The 22,884-nt window shown below is 34.7% G+C and overlaps 2 protein-coding genes across 3 annotated transcripts in view; both read left to right on the forward strand.

Annotated features, from left to right (window-relative positions):
* Window positions 1-41: 41 nt before the first annotated feature.
* Window positions 42-10,616, forward strand: LOC130796713 (probable CoA ligase CCL12). The gene is made up of 15 exons (XM_057659081.1): window positions 42-1,098; window positions 3,698-3,827; window positions 4,133-4,392; window positions 4,567-4,768; window positions 5,017-5,057; window positions 5,603-5,731; window positions 6,324-6,397; window positions 6,532-6,752; window positions 7,927-8,021; window positions 8,103-8,319; window positions 8,585-8,710; window positions 9,595-9,693; window positions 9,798-10,004; window positions 10,145-10,287; window positions 10,362-10,616. Exons 1-14 carry the CDS (start codon window positions 839-841, stop codon window positions 10,256-10,258), a joined length of 2,175 nt encoding a protein of 724 aa, XP_057515064.1. The 5' UTR covers window positions 42-838; the 3' UTR covers window positions 10,259-10,287; window positions 10,362-10,616.
* A 1,707-nt stretch (window positions 10,617-12,323) lies between these two features.
* LOC130796875 (FRIGIDA-like protein 5) overlaps window positions 12,324-22,884 on the forward strand; it is an 18,891-nt gene continuing 8,330 nt past the window's right edge. The window contains exons 1-5 of one of the 2 annotated variants that reach the window (XM_057659296.1): window positions 12,324-13,570; window positions 14,844-15,437; window positions 16,377-16,546; window positions 19,803-19,962; window positions 21,088-21,681. In XM_057659296.1, the coding sequence (XP_057515279.1) occupies window positions 12,712-13,570; window positions 14,844-15,437; window positions 16,377-16,546; window positions 19,803-19,962; window positions 21,088-21,681 (2,377 nt within the window). In that variant the 5' untranslated portion in view covers window positions 12,324-12,711. Of the gene's footprint in view, window positions 13,571-14,843; window positions 15,438-16,376; window positions 16,547-19,691; window positions 19,963-21,087; window positions 21,682-22,884 lie in introns of both variants that reach the window. The other variant, XM_057659295.1, reaches the window with a different exon arrangement.

The following is a 22,884-nucleotide window of genomic DNA, read 5'->3' on the forward strand; positions in this document are numbered from 1 at the left end:
CATTTGGAAGCATTAGCTTGACATGTGAAGCTTTTAAAGTGCAAAGATTCAGTCCTAAGTGCAAAGAACAAGAGGTTTGGAGACCGTGAGCTTGCATAGAAGAGAAAAGGAAAGGTTAGAAAGCTGCTTCAGGTGGCTCGACCTGCCTCGACCCCGGGTCGAGCGAAGCTATTAGTTGCTTTTTCACGTGAATCTGCTCACTGCTGCCCTCATCAATTGCTGTCCCACTTTGTTCACCCTTTGTCTATATATTGTTGTAGCACTTTAGTGTATTGGCTAGAGCCAAACTAAGAGCTTGAGCTATTTATCCATATCGTACTCTCTTAATTTTCCTTCGGCATCGTAACAAGCTTTCAAGCTCCTATATTCTTTAAACACATAATACTACACTAGTCTAGGATGGTGGATGTATCCTTATTAATGTAAACCACCTTAAATCTTGGTGTTATGTTTATATTGCTTTTATTACTTAAATCACCTTAATACTTAAATATAATCACAATTCATTAGTGCACCTTCAAGTTATAGTCATTAACCTTTCTGCCACCTTTAGGTCCACGCTTCCGCATTCATTAGCCTACTTTAACAATTTGAATATAACATTTTAATTTATGAAACTAACAACTACTTAAACCGATATTCTAATTGAACACGTCATTAAATTAAAGGACAAAAAATGGTAGGTAGCATATAAGGTAGTAGAAGGTTAATCACGATTCACGTGGGGGCAAGGTAGTCTCATTTGAAATTTGCTCACCCCAGCTACATAACTACTCGTACTCCCTGAAAGGAATGCGTATGACAAAATCCCCAAATAGTAGAGAGTAGAGAGTTAGAAATGGGTATGAAAATGGAGGAGCTTGTTGCAGCAGGGATGAGTATGGAGGAAGCTCATATTCTTCTTAAGGTTGTTGACGATGTAGCTTCTAGATACAATGGTAGACCAGAAGGTGCGTCTGAGGTTTGGCGAGAAATTGTGGCAAGGAAGTTGTTGCGACCTGATCATCCTCACGCGCTTCATCAATTGGTGTATTACACTCTTTACTCTCATTGGGATTCTTCACTCCTTGGCCCTCCCCTTTACTGGTTCCCTTCTCTGTAAGTTATTATACTTTCTTTTTTGTAATACTTTTCTTTTCAATCAACTTTTAAGCTTTTTCTTTTGATACTTTTAGTTTGATTTATTTATTTATTTTTGGAATTGTGCTTATTTCTAATGTCCTGTTAAATTAATAGTGCCAAAATACTAGTGCTGATTTCTTTTTTAAAGTTTTGTTGATTCCTAATTGAAAATATCTGCTTTGCCTTGTGTTTCTGTATTAGTATATACTGCAAACACAATTGTCATAATCACAAAGAGGAAAGTTGGAGTTACTGAGGGTTTAAATTAACTTGGAGTATGACGGAGCATATAAAGTGCCACTTTATTACAACTGAGATAAGTAGAAGTTGGTTTAGAAAGAAATTGCTTGCTTCAAATACCTTGTGGTCCATATTTCAATGTAATGGAGATATTCAACAAAGATGAAGGATATTTACCGGGGTATTATGTGATCGAGATGTGTCCCTAAAGCTAAAGGATAAGATTTACTAGACAACCATTAGGAAATGTAAATGCTTCAATGGATGAGTGGACATACCTTGAGGGATAGATTTCGAAGCAAAAATATAAAAAATGTTTTAGGAGCCACAAATACTGTTGTGCGACAGCGGAAGCAAAGATCGAAAAACAATAACGGAAAGCAATAAAGATTCAAACAAACAATAAAGAAATCACACCGAGAAATTAACGTGGCTCACTATCAACGTGATAGCTACATCCGCCGGAACCGAGAATAAACTTTTCACTATAAACCGGGAGATTACAAGATGAACGAGAAGCCACAACAATGACTCTCCAAGCTTTTTCTCTTTTAGTTTTCCTCTCTTTGTGTTTCATGCATCATTCTCTAATTCTAATTACAAGAGGGGTTTATATAGTATGCCACTTAATAAAAAGAAATTAGGTTAACAATTACAAAGAAACCGGCCCAAAAACTAAGTAACCGTCAAAAGAACGTGCGAAAACTGAAAATCCGAAAAAAACTGCACAAGCTGCGGCTGCGTACTAGCTCGCGACCAACGACCTACCTGTTTTCCAAAATAGTAGCTTTTCCTTCAGAAACTCGCGACACGCGACCAAACGTACGGCTCGCGATCTGGGCGTCTTCCAATCTAGTAGCTACTTGGCGCCCCGCGTAGTACTTTGCACCCCGCACACTTCGATCCATCTCTTGGTTCATCTTTAAACCCGATCTTAGACTCGGTTCGAGTCACAAAATTCCAACACGAGGAAGTTGCAGAAATGTGAATATTTCAATTGGTTCATATAGTCGATCCTAATCTTTTGGATTAAAATTTTGACATTGCTGTTGCACAACAACAACTTGAGCAACCACCGATCTCATTTCACATCAAAACCTCTTAGCAGTTTGTAGAGTAAGGAATGTGGAAGGTGATGATCATATTGAATCAGATTCGTAGTGTAAAAATAAGGCCGCATCGCATCGCATTGGCCGCTTTGTAAAGGTTTTCAAAACAACACGTTGTAATGGTTTTAAAAAAACCGCATTGTGGGTCTTATCAAGGGATATCTTATGTTTACGACAAAAATTTAGGTGTTACGAATTACGATACCGTATCATTCCCGTTACGGCATCACTGTTACATTACCACTATCGCGACCGCATTTTTACACAATGATTATATTAGTTCTTAAATCCTCAAAATCATCAACTTTTCTATTCCACTTAATTCGCCTCATTTTTCACTTAGTCTGTCCCAATGAATTTCCCCATTTTATTTTTGGTTGTGACCCCACCACTTTTACTTTCTATTAGTCATCCACACTTCGACTTTATCAATCATGTATAGACTAGCAATATCTACCCACTGATCTTTCTGAAATGTACTGAACCTGGAGATCTTGTGATACCTCAAGTCCTTTGATACACTACAGAACTTGCTCGATTTTTTTTATCCCAATTATTGATCTTTCCTTCAAGAACAGATGGTCTGTTTTCTGCAGCAAGAGCTCTCAAATTGCAAATTACCAACTGGATATTTATGTCCTGGTACGAGTGAATTCATTGTGAATCTCTGCAGGACCTTTTAGCTCTTACACCAATGATAAGTTACAGACCTTGGACCTGCAATGGTGATTACAGAAGCAAGAGAGATCAGAATAATAGTCAGAAAAGAAGATGAGTACTCCAAAACTAGAAGATAATAGAGAGAAGAATACTATAGAGAGAAGAGAGAAGATGTAGGGGAATGATTTGTTGTTAATATTAACTTCCGAATTATCAAAACAAGGACAAGCTACTATATCCCTTGATGCAAATAATGTTAATGGTCCAAGAACTAATGTTTGGCTAGGTTATTAATTACAGTCACTATATCCCTTGATGCAAATAATGTTAAACAAACAAAGTTTGAATGTTAGTTATTTAGATGAAAAGCATACCAAAACAACATTTGTACAAAACAGTCTATTTGTGACATATAAGATCACTCTTATCGTGTGTGCTAGTATGCTTGTGTTAGAGCTTCAATGAAAGTGTGCAAATAGATATTTATTCTAACATATACAAAAAGAAAAGAGAAAACTGTGCTGGATTTACATACAGCTCTTTTTGTTTATTTGTGCTCTTGTCAGATATGAGTCACGTTTTACAAACGTGGGTCGTTTAATGGAAGCTCATGGCCCCAGGCTTTTGGGGAAGTTGTACAAGGATCCAATTACTAGCTTTTCCACCTTTCAGAAATTTTCTGTTGAGAATCCCGAGGTGAATGCTTTAAGCTCATTTATGGTTTATATGATAACTTTATTAGCTAGTACTCCATTTTCAGTATAATCTTAAGACAAAATTATCAAACCTAATAATAATTGGCTAATTGCTATGCTCAATCTGCCTTATTTTGTAATCTGTAGTCATGTCCTTTCTTTCACTTTGAGCAATAAGCTTTAAAACAAAATTATCAAACCAAATATGCTTCTAGTTCTAGAGAAGATGTTACAATACTTTTTAGTCTTTATAATAGTAGTCAGAAAGTTTGTTTGATCATTGCAATATTTGCAACTATATTCCAGATTTTCTGGTCATTGGTACTCAAGGAACTTTCAATTTGGTTTCATAAAGCACCAAGGTGCATTCTTGATGAAACGGACAACCCGAAACATGGTGGAAGATGGTTTCCTGGTGCAGTTCTTAATATAGCTGAGTGTTGTTTGCTACCTACAAGTCATCCGAGGAAAATGGATAACAGTTTGGCCATTGTATGGAAAGAGGAAGGAGTTGATGATTTACCTATCCATCAAATGACTCTGAAAGAATTACGAGAACAAGTAATGTATGCAGACTTCACCAAAATAATTGTTTTTTGTATCTCTAATTTCTTGCAGTAAGATTCCACTTGCAAGTGAACTGGGCTTGGGACTCAGCTTGATATTTGAGGAGTTCTGAGTCCCCCATCTGTTTTTTTTTGGGGGGTTGGGGAAGCTGAGACATTTGTAAACTTTTACAGGTTGGTTGCCAATTCTTTGGATGCTACTTTTGCTAAGGGGGATATAATTGCAATTGATATGCAAATGACTGTCGATGCCGTGATCATATACCTGGCAGTTATTCTGTCTGGTCGTACTGTTGTAACAATAGCTGATAGCTTTTCCGCAAAGGAAATCGCAGCTCGCTTGCGCATTTCAATGGCAAAGGGAATCTTTACTCAGGTGATTTTGTGTGTTTTCTTTTCACTCAACTGTAGCAAAATCTGCTTCTGGTCTTGCTGCAACTCAAATTGTGTTCTAGTGAAAAAGTAATTTTACATGTTAAGAAAGAAAACCAAAATGAAAGTAATTTTAGTAAAATTTGAACACTCATTATTCTGGTGGGTTTCCTATCTCTTGTTAGCTTTTTTTTCTATATGTATGTTTCTTTCCTTCTATTGTTCTGATGGCTGTTTTCCTTGTTATTTCAGGATTATGTCTTAAGAGGAGGTCAAAAACTTCCTTTATATAGGTGAATACTTCTTTGTATTTGGATTTGTTGTTGCGTGGTAATGAATTATGTTCTGAACTTACTTGGATATTTGTCCTTCCCTTCATAAAAACATTCAATTGGTTACATCAACACAAGGCGAGGTCTAGTGTTTTGATTTTATCTGTACTGCTCAATGTATGAGTTCAGAGCCCGTGCTTTGTTTGTGGGGATTTTCTTAACTTGGAAACTTTTGTAAATAGACTTTGGTATTTATGTGTTACTAGGATCACTTTTAGCGCTCAAGTAGATAAATACTTCAATGTATGGATATGGACACCTGACATTTCATCATACCATAAACATACAAATTTTCTTAAAATGGCCAAAACTAATACTAGATGGAAACTGTCTAATGTCACTAAGAGCCAATTGAACAATCTTGAAAATTATAAATAAAAAGTTCCCTCTGGTCTAATATTTGCCGATGTTTAACTTCTACTTCCTCGGACCTTGTAATTTTTGTTCTTTGTTTCATGATTATTTTGATATGACCTTATTTAACTCATGGATAACTCACTACGTAGTCGAGTTCTGGAAGCTGCTCCGTCCTTTGCTATTGTGGTTCCAGCTACTGGAGAGTCTTTAGATGTGTCATTAAGGAAACAAGACATGTCATGGAAAGATTTTCTGGCACGAGGAAGCCAATGTACTAGGTAATCCTTCCATTCAAACAGTCTCTTGAGGTTGTTCATATAGACTGTGGAATAGTTAATTATTGCTTTGATATTGGAAATGTAGTAATGTACTAGTAATATTACATTGTTTTATCTAATTGACACACATTGTTGTCTTCATAATATATGTGAGAGAATATTAGATTAAATTTGTTGACCAATTGGGAAATTAATTTGGAATAGAGGATGTAAAATGTAATGTGATTTGGCATAATGGATTGCAGATCTCTTAAAGTGCAATCCAGACAGTTGGCTTAGTAGTTGAGTTGAGACTATTTGCCACTTTGTGCTTCAAAGTTTGTGACACTTCATCTGTATATAAACAACTTGGTGCCACTGAAGTTAAATGATATTCCTGTGAGTGAATGAGTCACCCATGCTGATACAGAGTTGGAATGTATATTCTTGCGCATTTCTTTGCTGAGTCAGAAACTAATTTTCTTGTTCTCCCCTTTGTATGATACCATTTAAACAACTTTATCCGTTTCTTTCTATATGGGTGTTGTTGATGAGCATTTGCTTGTGCCCTCTGCTCATTACTACACATTAACTATGATTTCAATTTGCACAGGCCTCATGACTACTCTCCAGTATATCAGTCAAGGGAATCTATAGTCCACATTCTGTTCTCATCTGGGACTACTGGTAACGAAATATTTGTGATCTGCGGAAACTCTTTATTTTATCTTTTTTCATGTATTTCCCTCTGGAATAAGTCGTATGGAAGTGATAGTTTCCGTATCTGCTGTTTTTTGAGATCTTGATATATTTTGCTTTAGGGGATCCAAAGGCAGTCCCTTGGACTCAACTGTCTCCAATTCAAACAACAGCTGATCTATGGGCACATTTTGATGCGCGAGTTGGAGATGTTGTGTGTTGGCCAACAAGTTTAGGATGGATGGTGGGTCCTGTATTGGTCTTTGGATGCTTCCTGAGTGGTGCAACTCTCGCTCTTTATCACGGATCACCTCTTGGGAGAGGTTTTGGGAAATTTGTTCAGGTGCGGTTTCTTGGCTTTCAAGTAATTAGTAAGTAGCACTAATCAAATAGTTGGATACAGCCCCTTGAGCTTCATTGCTTCTCAACCTCATAATTTCATTAATTCAAGGTATAAGCTTGCTTTGCTTCTGTTTGGACATCTTTAAAACCCAACATAAGTGGGATTGTACCTTGTTGATTAAAAAAAGAAAGTTGAGGATTGAAAATGATGGCCTTGTTTGGTAAATAAAAAAGATAAGAATAGGTTTGTTTGGAGGGGCTTGTTAACAATGTCCAAGAAGTTTGGTGGTTTTCAATTTTTAATAGTATTTTTGAGCACTTTTAAAAACACCTAGCGTTCTTGAACACAAGGTGTTCTCCTATCTCCCATTTCTTTCTTTCTCCTACAAATAAATAATTTTTTCACATGCTACTATCTCTTTTTTTCTTTTAATATTGTTTTACTAAAACACTCAACCCAAAGTTATCGCTAAGACGCTAACTATGCTTAGACTATAGAGGATTGTAAAACGGTAAGTCAAGAATTTGACAAGCATACTTGAAATGCACTCAATCATATTAATGCTTTGAGACGGTCACATGAAAGGTTGGGCCGATACTGGTTCGGGTCATGTCAGCGGTTCTGTCAGACTTGATTTTGGAACCACCCCTGACCTGCGGTTCTGGCTGGACCAGTTCCTGGTCAGTTCGGTTTCGGGTAATCCGCCCTATAGCCATATCTAGTAATGCCTTTGTCTTTATCAGTCAATTTATATTTTATATAGCTATTAGTTATATCAAACAACTTTATAAAATCCGCGAGAATTTAACAATTCACAAAACCTAATTTCTAAAGAAGACTTTCTTCTGTTTAGAGCGGTTCTGGCTGGACCAGTTCCTGGTCAGTTCGGTTTCGGGTAATCCGCCCTATAGCCATATCTAGTAATGCCTTTGTCTTTATCAGTCAATTTATATTTTATATAGCTATTAGTTATATCAAACAACTTTATAAAATCCGCGAGAATTTAACAATTCACAAAACCTAATTTCTAAAGAAGACTTTCTTCTGTTTAGAAGGAATAAAGGATGCATAGATTCAATTTTTTTTTGATACAAGCATAAACACTTAGTTCATAATATATTATACAGATGTAAGCTATAGGTTTGTTTTAACAACCTTCTTTACCCAACTTCAGGATGCAGGGGTGTCTATATTGGGAACTATACCAAGTCTTGTGAAGACTTGGAAAAATACACATTGCATGGATGGCCTAAATTGGACAAACGTGAGGTAGCACTTGTAATCAAAATTGGGCACAGACAGTCACTTGATGCAACTACAATCTAACATCTCGAATTTGGACCTATGCAGAGTATTTGCTTCGTCTGGAGAAGCGTCCAATGTGGACGACGACCTTTGGCTTTCATCAAGGGCGTATTATAAACCAGTCCTAGAATGTTGCGGAGGTACAGAGCTGGCTGGAAGCTATGTTCAAGGTAGTCTTATGCAACCACAAGCCTTCGGGGCATTCAGTACTCCAACATTGGCCGTAGGATTTGTGATCCTTGATGATTGTGGCAATCCTTTTGTAAGTTTCTTCTCAGTGGGTTCATGTTACTTTATTCATTTTTTGACAAATAAATATCATCTAAGCACATTTAACAAAAAATTTTATCTGCAAAAGCTAAAATAACCGCAAATGTTGGAATTCCTCTTTGATCTTTTGTATATTATTTTTTTCAGAATAAAAAAAGTGCATCCTGTATTGTATATATTATTGATTCATAAATTTCCAACCACCAACATAAAACTACGTCTAACATCGAAAAATCTCTGTATATCTTTGTTGACAGCCAGAAGAGGAGGCATGTGTAGGTGAAGTAGCTTTGTTCCCTCGGCTTCCAGGAGCAACTGACAGATTATTGAATGCTGATCATGAAGAGATTTATTTCAAGGGAATGCCACTATACAAAGGAATGGTATATGCTTTTTTCTATCTGCTTTCCGAAATGTACTAAGTGGATATCCTTTACACATATCATAAGCTCTAGCAAACCAAAGTGGATTTCAGACCTTTCTTCTTATAAGTCCTTGGTACTTTGACAAATTTTGTTTATCATGAATGATAATTTATACTTTTGAAAAGCTTTGTGCTTATAAGATTGATACTGATTACTCCTCTGTCCCTTTTGAGTTTCCACCATATGACTCAAAAAGCTCTCACTTATATGAGTCAATGAGATAGATGATGTGCATTTTTTTAATGGGATATGAAGTGCATGTTTAGTACAGATTGAATCCTTTGTTTATTTGAGTTTGCTCCACTTAGAAGAAATAGGCTCTCACAAAGATAAGGGAGGTGAGGCAAACTTTCTTGGATAGAGGAGTATTCCATATGGAGACTATGTTTTGTTGCTGAGTGAGGACTTTGAATTGGGGAAGGGTGGAGGAATGAGTTGCTTAGCATGTGCTAGCCATGTTCAGGCTCGAATCTGTTATAACTTTTATGCTCAGCTCATCGCACCTAGCCAGCTTGTGAGAGGATGCAGGAGTGGCCCCCACTTTATACCCATCTGTGGGTGACACTGTATGATCAGGCCCAGCCCAAAACTAAAGTCTTGAGAGATCGAGTCTGTCAGGGTTCGGTCTCTCCATCACCAAAAGTCGATCTCGTGAATTAATTAGATAAGGATAAATTGAAATATGGTTGCTTTCTTATTAAGAAACATTGAGCCTGAAACAAAAATAGTTGAAGTAGAAAAAATAAGAATGGTGTAAGGCCTAATCAACCTAAGCTACAAGGCTAAGGTGCTCAAATATTGATTGAATTCTACATTTATGACCATAAATTAAATATTTGCAGCGTCTCAGGAGACATGGAGATATTGTTAAGAGAACCGCTGGAGGTTTTTTCCTGGTACAGGGCAGGGCTGACGATACTATGAATCTTGGAGGTATCAAGGTACACTGCTACTCACTATGTTTCAGACTTCACAGGATTTGTACACTACAAGTTGGGTAGAGCAATTGTTGAAATGAAAGCAATATATCTTCTGTTTGGAGCAGACGAGTTCTGTTGAAATCGAGAGGGTATGCAACAAGGTTGATGACAGTGTCCTGGAGATAGCTGCGGTTGGTGTCGCTCCCCCACAAGGTGGTCCTGAAATGCTTGTTGTATTTGTGATTCTTAAAAAGGGAGTCAATACCGATCCAGAAAAGCTGAGGACACAATTCTCCAAAGCCATACAACAAAGCCTGAACCCTTTGTTTAAGGTTTTATTGAAAGCTTTTCTTTTCGTCGCTTCCTTCTGAATTTTATAGCATTCTTCTAGTAACAATTCTATAGCCCTATGAAACTCTTGTATGTTGTCTGTGTGGTTGACACGTTTTTTCACCTAATTATTGACTGACAGGTGAGTCTAGTAATAATTCTTCCCGATTTCCCTCGAACTGTCACAAACAAACTACTGAGGCGTGTATTGAGAGATCAGTTAACTCGAGAGTTATCTGTACGAAGTAAGATTTAGCAACAACGCCGAGCTTTCTTGGCAAGTTGGTAAGCAACAATACGACTCACTCTGCATCAGAATGGAGAGAATTGTCTAATAGGAAATCATATTACAATCTTAGGATATTGGTGATTTATCAAGCACTCAAATGATGCAGTAGCAATGCAGCAGCAGAATAATGTTCACATATTGTAGCATGTATAATAATAATAAGAATAATAAAACTATTGTTTGCTAATAAATCTTTTTATTCTATTAGTGTCATGAATGACCAGCAAGTACTTGTGAACTGGCTGGAATGCTATCTTGTAAAAACATTTAATTTATATGCAACTTACAGCAACAAATAATTATTGGATGAAGTATATTTTCTCTTTATTTTTTTTTTCTCTTTATTTTTTTTTTCTCTCAAAATAAACTTTTCATTTTATTCACTACATTAAAATGTTTATTTGAAACAATTTTTTTGCTGTAAAGATTGTATAGCTCTAAAGAAACCCAAGTCTAACCCATTTAAATCGGGATATTAATTGGTTGCCATATCAATTGTATTTGAAATCCACTTGTATTTGAAACCGAGTACTTATAATATTTTTTTTTTGCTAAAGTTTGTAATTAAGAAAAAATAATAATTTTACTCTCCTTGTTACTAATATCAAATAAAGAATAATGAAATTTCTTTAATTTTGTTTTATATTTAACTTGTTCTTCCTCCTAATTTCTCTCTATTTCTGAATTTTTTTCTAAAAATAATATTCAAAATCGGGCTCAAATTTAATAGGTCTCTACAAATTTAACTCAAGCCCTAAAAATAGGGGTGAGTCCTAATAAGGTCTTGGTCCTCTTGGACCCATGATCAACTCTTGGATCTCGTCCTAACTAGTATTCTTATACCACAAAGCTAAATAAAAAAAACACTTCCAGCTAAATTTATTCGAAATTTAGGATAGACCAACTATGGTAGATTTAGAGACAAAATACTCTAATTTGAAGATTTAGGAAACAATCAAACAAGAAACGATACATATATGAATATTCAACTCCTTTTGAATAATGAAGTTCAACCATATATTAAAGTTTTGTCCAATTTATTTTTACTCACTTTTATTTCGCAAAAAATCTACATAATTCCTTCAAAACGGATTTGAAACCTTTGAAATGATTTTTAAAAGAAAAAATAAAACGGACAAACTCTCCCCTTTAGTGAGTTTTTGATCTCTTATGAACTTTAAGAGATATCTTTAACTTTAAATTTGATACACAATAATCTTTTTTAAAAAATTAAATTGCTACATAATACTTATAAAACAAACTCCTACTATTTATAGCAACACAAATTGGACAATTTTATCATGAGATCTGTCTTAAAAAAATTAAATTGCTACATAATATAAAACAAACTCCAACTAAATTAATTAACACATCATAATCACTTTTAATTGTTTAATTTTTGACATATCATAAATGCTAAGATTAACCCTTTAAAAATTAAATTACTCAGCTTTTCAATTAGCACTCTGTCACTCTTTATATAAATACTTTCTCCGTTATTTATACTTGCACAAATAACTTTTTACACAGTTCAATGTGTTTGTCAGTTTGCTTATATCTAAAATTATAGTCAACTAAAAATTATAAAAATTTGATATTAAAAAAATATCCGATGAGAGGAATAAAATAAAATCCTACAAGACCATGTTTTTTTTTCGTATGATAGCCGCAATATGTAAAATATTATCAAATGATGAATAGTATAAAAAATAGTTTGGGTGCATAGTAAAAAACCGGAGCAAGTATGTCTCACCATAAAATAATCTATTAATCTTATACAAGAGCTAATAATTTAGACAAGGTAATAAGTTACTGTTCCCTCTATTTCAAAAAATAACTACATTTTGTATTTTAATTCCTCTCTTTAACTTTACAACATTTATTATATATATTTTAAATAGCATCATCACTATATCTTTTAATTTACCTAACAAAAAATCACTATATCTTTAATTCTTATACACCCCTTTTTTTCTCACTTTCAAGTGTATATTCACCCAATTTAATGATGTCTATTTTCTTTATACTTGTGTCTTTGGCGTTGGTTAACGCTGGAAGTAGAAACTAACGTAGGGCCGTACCCGCCTTTTTCCAAGAAAAATTGGAAATTAAATAGTAGTCAATTTATAAACACTTCAACTGTGCTTCCCCAGTTCTTCCACACCAAAATCTACCTTCTTTCTTTGTCTTCTCTACAGTTTAGGGTTTAACTACTCTTTCTGTTTTTCGAATTTGATTTTGCGTTGACTTCGATCAACCATGTTAGTATCAAAGCAAGTTTCTAACGATTTGATCACGGAATGAGTCGTAATTTTAATCTAAGCAAGACCATATGTGAATTCCAGTCAGTTTTAAGTGATCAATGGTAGAATTTCCATAAATCTTTTGCATAAATTCTCCATTCTCTGGAGAATCAAGTCATGGAGTTAGAGGTAAAGGAAAGAAAAACCGATATGATTTGTAACAAATTTCTGAACTTTCAGTCGGAGGTTGAATTGAGGGAGAAATCGTTCAGTGAGAGAATTGAAGCTGCGGTGGAGATGAGGAAGAAGGAATTAAGGGAGTGGGGTGAGACTATTGATTTGAGAAAAAGAGAAATTATCGAGCGTTACAAAGCGTTGGAGTTGGAAGAGAAGCAGTTTGTTGAGATTTTCCAGAGAATTGAAGCGGTGAGTATTGAAGAGGAGAGGGCTGAGAAGCGAAAGAGAGCAGTAGACGAGAGGGAGAAAAAAGTAGATGAGAAAGAGAGGGAAGTGAATGAGTTTTTCAATCAAATGGTGTTGAAGGAGGGTGAATATATTAGCAGGGTTTTGGTGCTGAAGCAAAAGGAGGAGAAATTGGAGAAGGATATGTTAAATTTGGAATTAAAACAGAAGGAATTGGATGAGAAAAGTAGGGTTTTGGAATTGAAGGGGAAGAAAATTAAGGAAAATGGTGAAATGTTGGAATTGAAAGAAAAACAAGTTCATGAACTTCGCCAAGCATTGGAATTGAAGGAGAAGGAGGTGATTGAAGGCCGCGAAGCTCTTGATTTGAAAGAGAAAGAAGTTGATGAGCGTTGGAGACAGATAGTAGTAAAGGAGAAGGAAATGAATGAGCAATTGCAATCAATGGAGACACAAGAGAAGCATATGATAAATTATGGAAAATGTTTGATTTCCACAGAAAATCAAACTGATGAGAAAGAACTCAATGAACATTATCAAATTATGGAACTGGAACAGAAGCAGCTTGAGGAGTCTTGTCTGGTGAAACAGTTAATCGACAAGCAAAGTGATGGTGTGGATCAAATACTTGCCCTCTACCTTTTATTTTGGCAAATTTATGATTGATTTGAATACTTTTTAGTCCTACTAGAATTGCGCACAAAAACTTACCTTTGGTTTGGTTGTTGGGAGAATAAAACAAACAATTTGAATCATGTGGATGATACTCATTAAAAGAAAGAATAAATGTGTAGATGAAGTAATGAAAGTGATGGGGATATTTACATAAGAAAATGGAGCAAAATTAGTGTAGCCTCCTATAATTATTAAATATAGCAATTTCATTGTGACTTGGGGTGTTTTTGTTCTGATTCATTATTGTGAGAGCTATGCTTCAGTGGGAGGGAGGGTGATTTGTTGTGTACTTGTGTTTCATTATTTTGAGAGCTTTGTGGGTCTCCTGGAAACAACAATTTTTCTTGATAAAAACATGTCAACTCTCTCATTGTTGCTCGCAAAGCCAGGGTGTTTATCGTTGATTTTGATTTTTTTTATGATTGGATTTCCCAATGCTGTTGATTACTGTTTGAGGTTACCAATATAAATGTATATTGCTCAAACGTGTGCTAAAAAGTTTATGATAATACACAACTATATAAGATGTGTTACTTCTAATAGCACAATGTACTAATGATTTTATAGGGTTTCTGAATGTCGTGACATGAATGTTCTAGAGGTCTTAAGCTGTTTTGTTTGTAGTTTTGTATGTTGCTGAGAAGCTTTGTCACATCTCTTATCGCCCTTTTCACCTCAAGAATAATATGTTGGAAGTACCCTTAGATAGTGGGTCGAAGTAGTTAAGCTGTTGAGATTATTTTGTTAGTGGCTCAATTAGACATAATGGCTCTTGATCATAGTTTAAGTAATTTCTAACTCCTTCTATTTAATTGTTCTTATATTATATTTCATTTGTTGAATGATGAGAATTTTAGTATTCAGATTTTAGAACATCTCTTTATTTGTAACATTATAAATCAACACAGTGCATGAATCATTTTTGTGTTGTATAATTTATCAATACTTAAGTGGTGCAACTTCATCAGAGCAAGGTTGTAGCTTTTTGTGTGTTGGCCTGTCTGTGGAAAATGGATCTCAGCCATTGTCACGCTTAGGACCATTATTTATTTTGTTTCATTTATAATTTGAGATGGATAACACTCTTTAGACATGGTTTCTGTCCGTACTACTTGTTAATGTGCATGGAGTGTAGGTTTCTTACTCGGGAGTCTGGACATCTAGTAACACCATTGACGGTTTTTTAATTGTTTCATGTTGCACCTGTGTAGTAAGCAGCTGTTTGGCACAAACAAGCCAGGAACTATTTAACTCCGATATCGCAGAACTGTCATGTGCAGTGGATTCTTCTTTGAAGATTGGTGGTGATATTGATTCATTATGCAGAAATATGGACGTGGATGGTGTCAGATCATATCTGATTGAGAATCTGATGGAGCAAAAGGCATTGCATGAGAAGATATTGGATGCTCTTGGATCAGCACCTGATCCCGGGAAGCTTGTGCTTGATGTCTCTAAAAGCTTCCACCAAATATTTCCTGGCAAGGAAGAAACAAATGCTAATAAATCTAGTTGTATATTTCTATTGGAGCGGTTGATGAAATTATCACCACCAATTACTAGTGATGTAAAAGATGAAGCAAAATCTTTTGCGGATCTTTGGAAGACCAGGCTGAATGGGGGTAATACTCCTAGAGACAATTTTGGATTTTTGCAATTGGTTGCTGCATTCAAGCTAGGAAGTCTATATGATGCAGCTGAGCTTCTTTCACTATTTAATATTTTTTATGGTGGAACTGAGATTTACCTGTCTGAGTATCACTCATATTTATGCCATGTTTTGGGACTTGAAGAGAAGATTCCAGGTTTGTTCATCCTTTTCCTCTGTATGTTTGATGATGTTGCAAAATCTAGCTTTGTTCCCTTCCCTAAAATCCAAGATTACAAGCTACCCTTAAATTTAGCTTTGTGGTATAGAATTTGTTAGTTATGCTTTCATTTTGGAGTAAGCGGCAAGACTTTTCATAGTTACTGTGGAATTGGGTAAACTTTTTAAAGTACTTTTACTGGTCTGATCTGAAGACAAGTTGTCCTGTACCTGTACCTTCTGATAGCTTATGTGTGATTGGGTATATGTGTATCTATATCTATATAAGTATATATACTCCTCCAATTCACATCAATTGTCTCATTTGGTTTTTACACTCTATCCAATGCACTAATTCAATTTTAAATATCTCTAATTGTGCATAATTAAAAATTTTTAAAAAATTATATTAATAACATTTACATTAAGACAAATCAAACAAAATTTTACTTGACAATATTTTGATAAATTAAGAGTGATCGAAAAGTAGTGTTAAAAATCAAATTAAGAGCTGTCCTTTCTCCTTTTCCACCTGCACCTTTCCCCTGAAAATCCCATTGTACTTGTATTTTGCCTGTCTGCTTTAAATAGTTGTGATGCTATGGAGAACCATTAGCCCTTGCCATCTTAGAGGGATGAAAATCTAGGAGTTTATATGGATTTGGTTAGACTTACTAATTCTATAACCAAACATCTATTGTATTTCTTCAACTGTATCAATCTCTCAGAAATTTTATCTTTCCAATTAAATTGCTGCTTACCATATGAAATTTTGCTTTATTTTCTTTCATGATTTGCTTCTGAATTTATGTAGTGATATATAGTTCATGTGTTATCTAGTGACTGTTTAGCTAATTTTGATGCTTTACATAATGCTGGTTATTCTTTAGGCTTATTCCTTATGTTTTCTGATTACTATTTTTATCACATTGATCAGGTGTTATTGAATCTCTTATGAAGAGACAGAAGTGGCTTTTGGCTGTAAAATACATTTGTGTTTTTAAGCTAGAATGTGATTTCCCGCCGGTGCCTCTGCTGGAATCTCACTTGGAGCTTATTAGGAAGAGAGTAAATGAGAGACAGAACGATAGAACTTCTAACTTGAAGGTATCTCTGTAATAATATTATCTGTTGTTGGCAAAACAAAACAAATCATGACATTGCAACAGCCAATATGACTTAGGGCATGTTCTCTTCAACAATTTTAGGAATTTTTACTTACCCAGATTAGATCAAATGAGATAAGATATATTTAAATTGGACCAAACTTGATCAAATTTATTTACTTTACATTTAATCCTTTGATTTTAAGTGTTTAGACCAGACCAAAAAGATTAGATCACACCAATGATAATAAATGTTTCTTATATCATGTATACTTGACCATACTTTCTGAGACTCAACCAAAATTAGATCAGATAGGCCAGATAGACGGAAAGAACAGGCCTTTTTTGTTGTCTCACTGATGCAAGCTTTTGGCGACATTAATGTGAATGCTTGACAAAAGTTTGTCAATGTTGTTTGAGTTATAAATGTTGCATTCTTAGTCTCTTATAGATGAGCTCTGTGTTGTTAATCCTTAGCTCCTTGCAAACCACAAGGTATGAATTGGTACTTGTTATATATTGTCATTTAGCTACATATGTAGACTTAAATTGTCATTCCCTCATAGGTTACACTTTCAACAAAATAAGTCATTAATTGATGAAAGATGTGCAAGTTTAAAGTAGAACAGATTCATTTGCCATAGAAGGCTTAAACATTTGCTATTGTCTTATTATAATCTTTTAGATCTATGCGTTCTTTCTTGAAAGGTTGTTAGGAGGAATTATTTAGATATTCGAGATGTGATGATTGAATGGATTGTGAGGATATAACGCACATTATCTAGAGCAAATTCTATCATCTCACTTCTTTGTTGTAGCAATTGCTGCAATGGTAATAATTAATTTGATAACCACTTAGCTACACCAGCCTGAAATTTAAAATTTTCATTCTATACTTTATCTGTTGACTTAGTTCGTTATCATTTGATGAGCTAAAACTTAGAATAATAAAACTGAAGTGTATTCTAGTTATCTGTAACTTCACCACTTAAATGTTGAAGTGCTTTCTGTTGCCTGTAATATATTTAGATTGGCCGTGACAAATTATGTTGCAGGGATTTGAATCTTGTAGGTGGATTGTAAATCATAATTTTTTTGTGTTAGATTTCTAAGATACCTCTAAAGCTTGGACAATTGTTGAGGAAATTTATTCACAAGAGAGATGTTTATTCTTTCTTGACGCTAATGAATTTTTTGGAGTAGATTGTCATGCTACAAATATGATAAGCTTAAGTATAAAAGGAAGGGACAAACAAACTTTGACGGCCCGTCGGTTTAAATTGTGGGAATGGTAATGGAAATTAAGTGTAATTTTGGTGGGAAAATCTCTTCACAAGTTTAATAGTAATGCTTGTTTACTTTAATTATCTCATTTTCTTCACAAAATCCATTCAAATGCATTACCATTTAGAGATGTAATATTAGGTGGTAATGAAGAGTTGTTTTTTATGATCAAAGTTTCATTATCATAGAAATGAACAGCACATGATATGTTTTATATAATTTTGTATCACCTAATCATTACCATTACCACCATTTAATACCAAGACCCACATATGTCGAGAAGGTCATTGAACTGCTGTCATTTAGTCAATGAGATTTGTAAGAAGTTACAGTGACAAATGATGGTATGAGGTGACTATCATTTGGAGACATAACTGATAAGTACACGAGTCAAAAAAAGTCCTAGAATTCTATCATACTACTGTAGTCGTGAAGCCTAATCTTCATAGAAAAACCCCTTGAAGAAAAAAAATTCCCAAAGAAAGAGATGCATGAAACTTGAGATGCGAGATATTTTAAGAAAAGAAACACGTGGAAGATGAGGGAAAAATAAAGGGCTCCAACACCTCATAAGCTAATATTTTCATTCGATCAAAATTTATTATTAGAGCCATAAAATTAATGTGTCATAATTTGGAAAATTTGATTCCTAATTGAAAATTTAATTTCAAACCTGGCTATAACTTGTCCTAACCATTTTGAAACGTTTTCCAATTTCGTCATTTTGTTTAGTTCTTTGTCAAGATTTCAACCAAGGATGTTCTTGGCTAATAAGGTTATTTATACCACTTTAACATTTGGTCTCAAAATCTAATCAATAGTCAAGTGTTACATTAGTTTTTAGAATACTAACAATGTTGATGATTCATGTACAAATGATCAACGCACTTTTCTACCTTGTCCCTTTTACTAGCTCCCCTTGATTAAGTGGTGCGCTACATTACTTTGTTTGCTTATGTGTTGAGAATTGACATATTTGGTTTTTTGTTTAGGGGAGGGATCCTGTTGTTATAATATTTTTGGTTTCCAATGTACCTTAGTGTTTCCTTTGTCTCCCTTCGGAGATTTGTTGTACAAAGGGTGGTGGGTATGATATGCTTAGTTTTAAAGGGCGCAAGGAGTACTGAGATGCAAAGGGGTTCTGAAGCCTAGGCGAAAGCGCAAGCTTTTCGTATGCGAGACACACCTTTTTAATTCGAAAGCTTCAAAACAATTCTATAACATATTGATACGTGAAATAATAGGTTCATATTATTATTGCATCAAAGATCTAATTACATTAATTCATTGCGATGGTCTACTACTATAGTGCAGAATAGCACATGAGGGTACCTAAATCTACACGTTAGAGCAATTATTCTTTGTGTTCTCTAACTAGTTAAGAAAAGAAGAGAGAATTTTAGAAAATCCTATAAGAAAATAAAAATGAAAAATTGAAGATAGAATAGAGAAGAGAGAAGAACTAAATATAAGAGGCAATTGATAGAGGAAAATGAAAAAAAATATAAGGAAAAAAACTAACATAAACTAGTAGACAGATCATCAAAGAAAAGGAAAATCAAAAAAAGAAAAACAAGAGGATTAAAAATAGAAGCCATAAGAAGAGAAGAAAAAAGATATAATATCTAAAAAAAACTAATAAAAGCGATTTTTTAGAGCCTCGATGCGAGGCTCGCCTAAGGGCACTTTTATAAACTAAGATATGAGGGTTGATTAAATTTTGGTCTTCTCTGTCTCAAACTATTTAGTTTCATGTAGTAATTTACTTTTAATGTTTTTAGTCGAGGATCTATTTGTATTTTAGTGTTCAGTTTCATAATGAAATGAAGAAATAACGACATGATTTTGGCTATTTATTGTAGATCCACGCTGCATCCATGGAATTAAATAATCTTCGTCATGTCATAAAATGCATTTTATACTTAAAGCTTGATTCAAAATTTCCACTTGATTTCCTTATGTCCCGCATCAAGGAATTGGAAAAAGAGAAAGAGTTAAACGTGCATTCTCAATTTACGGAATGGAAAGAGAGGCAAGTTAATGAACCTTGCCTAATGGAAGAGTCTGTAGAGAAGCAAAGTGATGGTGCACTTTATCCTTGTTTATCCCTTGAGCTTGAAAAGAAGCCAATTGGTGAGCATTGCTTAATAGATTTGTTTTAATTAATTTTTTAAAATTTGATAAAAGCAAATTAAAGAATTAATTCACTTTCCCAATACCTTCTTCTGTTGCTGTTCGGAAAAGTAGTTATATTCCTTTTAAGCACTTATATGGTAATGCTAGTGTGATGATTAAGGTGTGGTTAAGGTGTGACTTAGGTCCTTAATCCATGGTAAATTTGTTGTGGTAAAAAAGAGGTGAAAAAGGGGTAAAATGGATATAAGATGAAAAGGCTTTAAAGAACAAAAGTGATTCAGGGACAGAAGTAAAAGCTGACTCCGCTTTTCCCCTGGCCAAGGAAAAGCCGACTCGGCTGAACTTACTGGACAGTTACTGTTTCTTTTTCTTCTTGACTTTTCTTTCCTAGGCTTATGTATGTACGTAATTAGGACCCATAAACTATAAATAGGCCTAATTACATAGTTTAGTGGCTAATGCTTTTCTAATCCTCCCTCTAGATTACATAGTACTCTCTTTTCTCCTTATTCTCTAATTCTCTCAATTGTGATCATCACCATTGTAACTTCATTGGAGGTTCTTGATGGCAATAAAGACTTCTAGGCTAGACCGTGCACGTAGCCCAATTAGTGGTGAACCACGTAAATCATTGTGTTTGGTTTGTTTGCTCTTTCATTGGTTTGATTTAGCTTTCTTGATTATTGCATACAATTCTATTTCGGGTGTTATTTGTGTAAGTCACTTCTTGAACCTTAAACCTTTGTCCCTTGGGTATTGGGGGCTTAACCCTTCAGCTAGATCCATGTCAGTTTCTTGGAAATACCATTTTTACTTGATAACTCAATGTTCTTTCTTTTCTAATTTGGTTGGTGAAACCAGGGGTTGTTTTAGTTGGAGATTACAGTTCTGAGTTCTTTATGAAGAGTTGTGATATTTGAGATGACTCTTATCTATGAAATATTTCCTTCTGATATATTTATTTCTCTGAAATTCTAAGTGTTTGATTTTTAGTCTCAGATGTATTCTTTCCCTTATGAACGTGGTCTCAAATTATTCTGCTTGTTAATGTGCATCATGAGTTATTTCTGTTCTAGGCCCTAAAGTGACCTTATTGATTGGTTTCATGTTTCACATGTTTAGCGAGCAAGATTATGACTCAAGAGAATCAGGTGCTACCTCGCTCAGATATCGCAGAATTGGCAAATGCAGTGGATTCTTCAATAATGATTGGTGGTGATATTGGTTCATTATGTAGAAATATGGATGTAGATGGTGTGAAATCATATCTAATTGAAAATCTGAAGGAGCAAAAGGCATTGCATGAGAAGATATTGGATGCTCTTGGATCAGCACCTGACCCTGGGAAGCTTGTTCTTGATGTCATTAAAAGTTTCCACCAAAAATATCCTGGAAAGGAAGAAACAAATGCTAATAAATCAAGTTGCATATTTCTATTGGAGCGGTTAATGAAGTTATCACCACCAATTAATTGTGATGTAAAAGATGAAGCAAAATCTTTTGCTGATCTTTGGAAGACTAAGCTGAATGGGGGTAATACACCTAGAGACAATTTGGGATTTTTGCATTTGATAGCTGCATTCAAGCTAGCAAATCTTTATAATGCAGCTGAGCTTCTTTCACTCTTTAGTATTTTTTATAATGGACCTGAGGTTCATCTGCGTGAGCAGCACTCACATTTATGCCATGTGTTAGGACTTTCAGATAAAATTCCAGGTATTTTTTTCATGTTGTTTTCTTGATTTTCTGACATTACAATTTTCAGCCATGCTCTTTGCTATAGAAGCTATGGGTTATATATTTAAGTGGTTGAAAATTGAAATTATCTTGGGGATTGTGGCATTGATATTTTCTAATTAGTTATTGTGTGAAGCTGAGAGATATTAGAAAGTTTGTTTGATAAGCACCATCTCCCACCAGAAGAATTGTGGGGCTGGAATTGAGCAGGCTATCTTGTTTTGGGTTATCCCCACATAGTGGAGCTGTAATGGATTTTATCTCGTAAGCAGGCTTATTTCTCTCTTTTATCTATGGAGGTCATTATTTCTATTTGTAAAGGATTTGCTAAGTAGAGGAGTCTGTGCCACTTGTAAGATATGTTGTATGCCTGCACTTCCTGAATAGTAGTGTGATGTTTCTAGGTGTCCTAAGTCAATTAGAACACATAATAATGCCCCTAGGATTGCATAAAAGTCAAGAACATAAAACCCTAAATTAAGAAATGGACAACTGCAGGAATTAAACAACAATTAATCAACACACACACACATTTAACGAGGTTCACCTAATATAATTTACATCCTCCCTAGTCTAGGTGTTTCATTGATGTTGAGAACAAGCTTCCTTGAAGCTCTAATGGAGATCTACAATGGAGATTCAAATAGACATTGAGAAGAGTAAGAAAAGGTGTGAAAGAGAATTACATCTTGAGTGAGAGAATAATTGGTAGGAATTAACCACTCTAATCTAGTGTATTAGGGGCATTTATAATACACACCCTCTGAATCTTACATTAGCAATGAACAAAAACAGAGCAAAGGAGTTAAACATCCTCTAGTCAAGAAAGCTGAGTCGGCTTTCTGGCGACTCGCTTTGGTTCATTTTGAAGGTAAAGTCGGCTCGACTTTATCTTCTGTTACCAAATCTTAACTTTTCTCTTTCTTCTCAAACGACACTTCATTGTTTCCCAAACAATACTATGCTTATTCCCTTTGTACACCCATATGCCCACACATGAGTCCAAGACTCAAGGCACCAAAACTTCAACATAGTGATGTTTAACTTCATTAGTTTTCTGGACTTGTTTTGATGTTTGTAAGTATAAGTGTAAGTGTGTAATAAATGCAAAAAATGTTTTAGATATACCTTTGTTTTATTGGTAAGTGTATAGCTTAATTATTATATGTAGCCTTATTAGTA

Source organism: Amaranthus tricolor, chromosome 12 (genome assembly GCF_026212465.1).
Source record: "Amaranthus tricolor cultivar Red isolate AtriRed21 chromosome 12, ASM2621246v1, whole genome shotgun sequence".
Taxonomy (NCBI): domain Eukaryota; kingdom Viridiplantae; phylum Streptophyta; class Magnoliopsida; order Caryophyllales; family Amaranthaceae; genus Amaranthus; species Amaranthus tricolor.

Coding starts and splice junctions, on each gene's coding strand:
- LOC130796713 (XM_057659081.1), top strand. CDS start 839: ATGGGTATGAAAATGGAGGAGCTTGTTGCAGCAGGGATGAGTATGGAG. Junction 6,398..6,531: donor GTTCTCATCTGGGACTACTG/GTAACGAAATAT, acceptor ATTTTGCTTTAG/GGGATCCAAAGGCAGTCCCT. Junction 6,753..7,926: donor GTTTTGGGAAATTTGTTCAG/GTGCGGTTTCTT, acceptor ACCCAACTTCAG/GATGCAGGGGTGTCTATATT.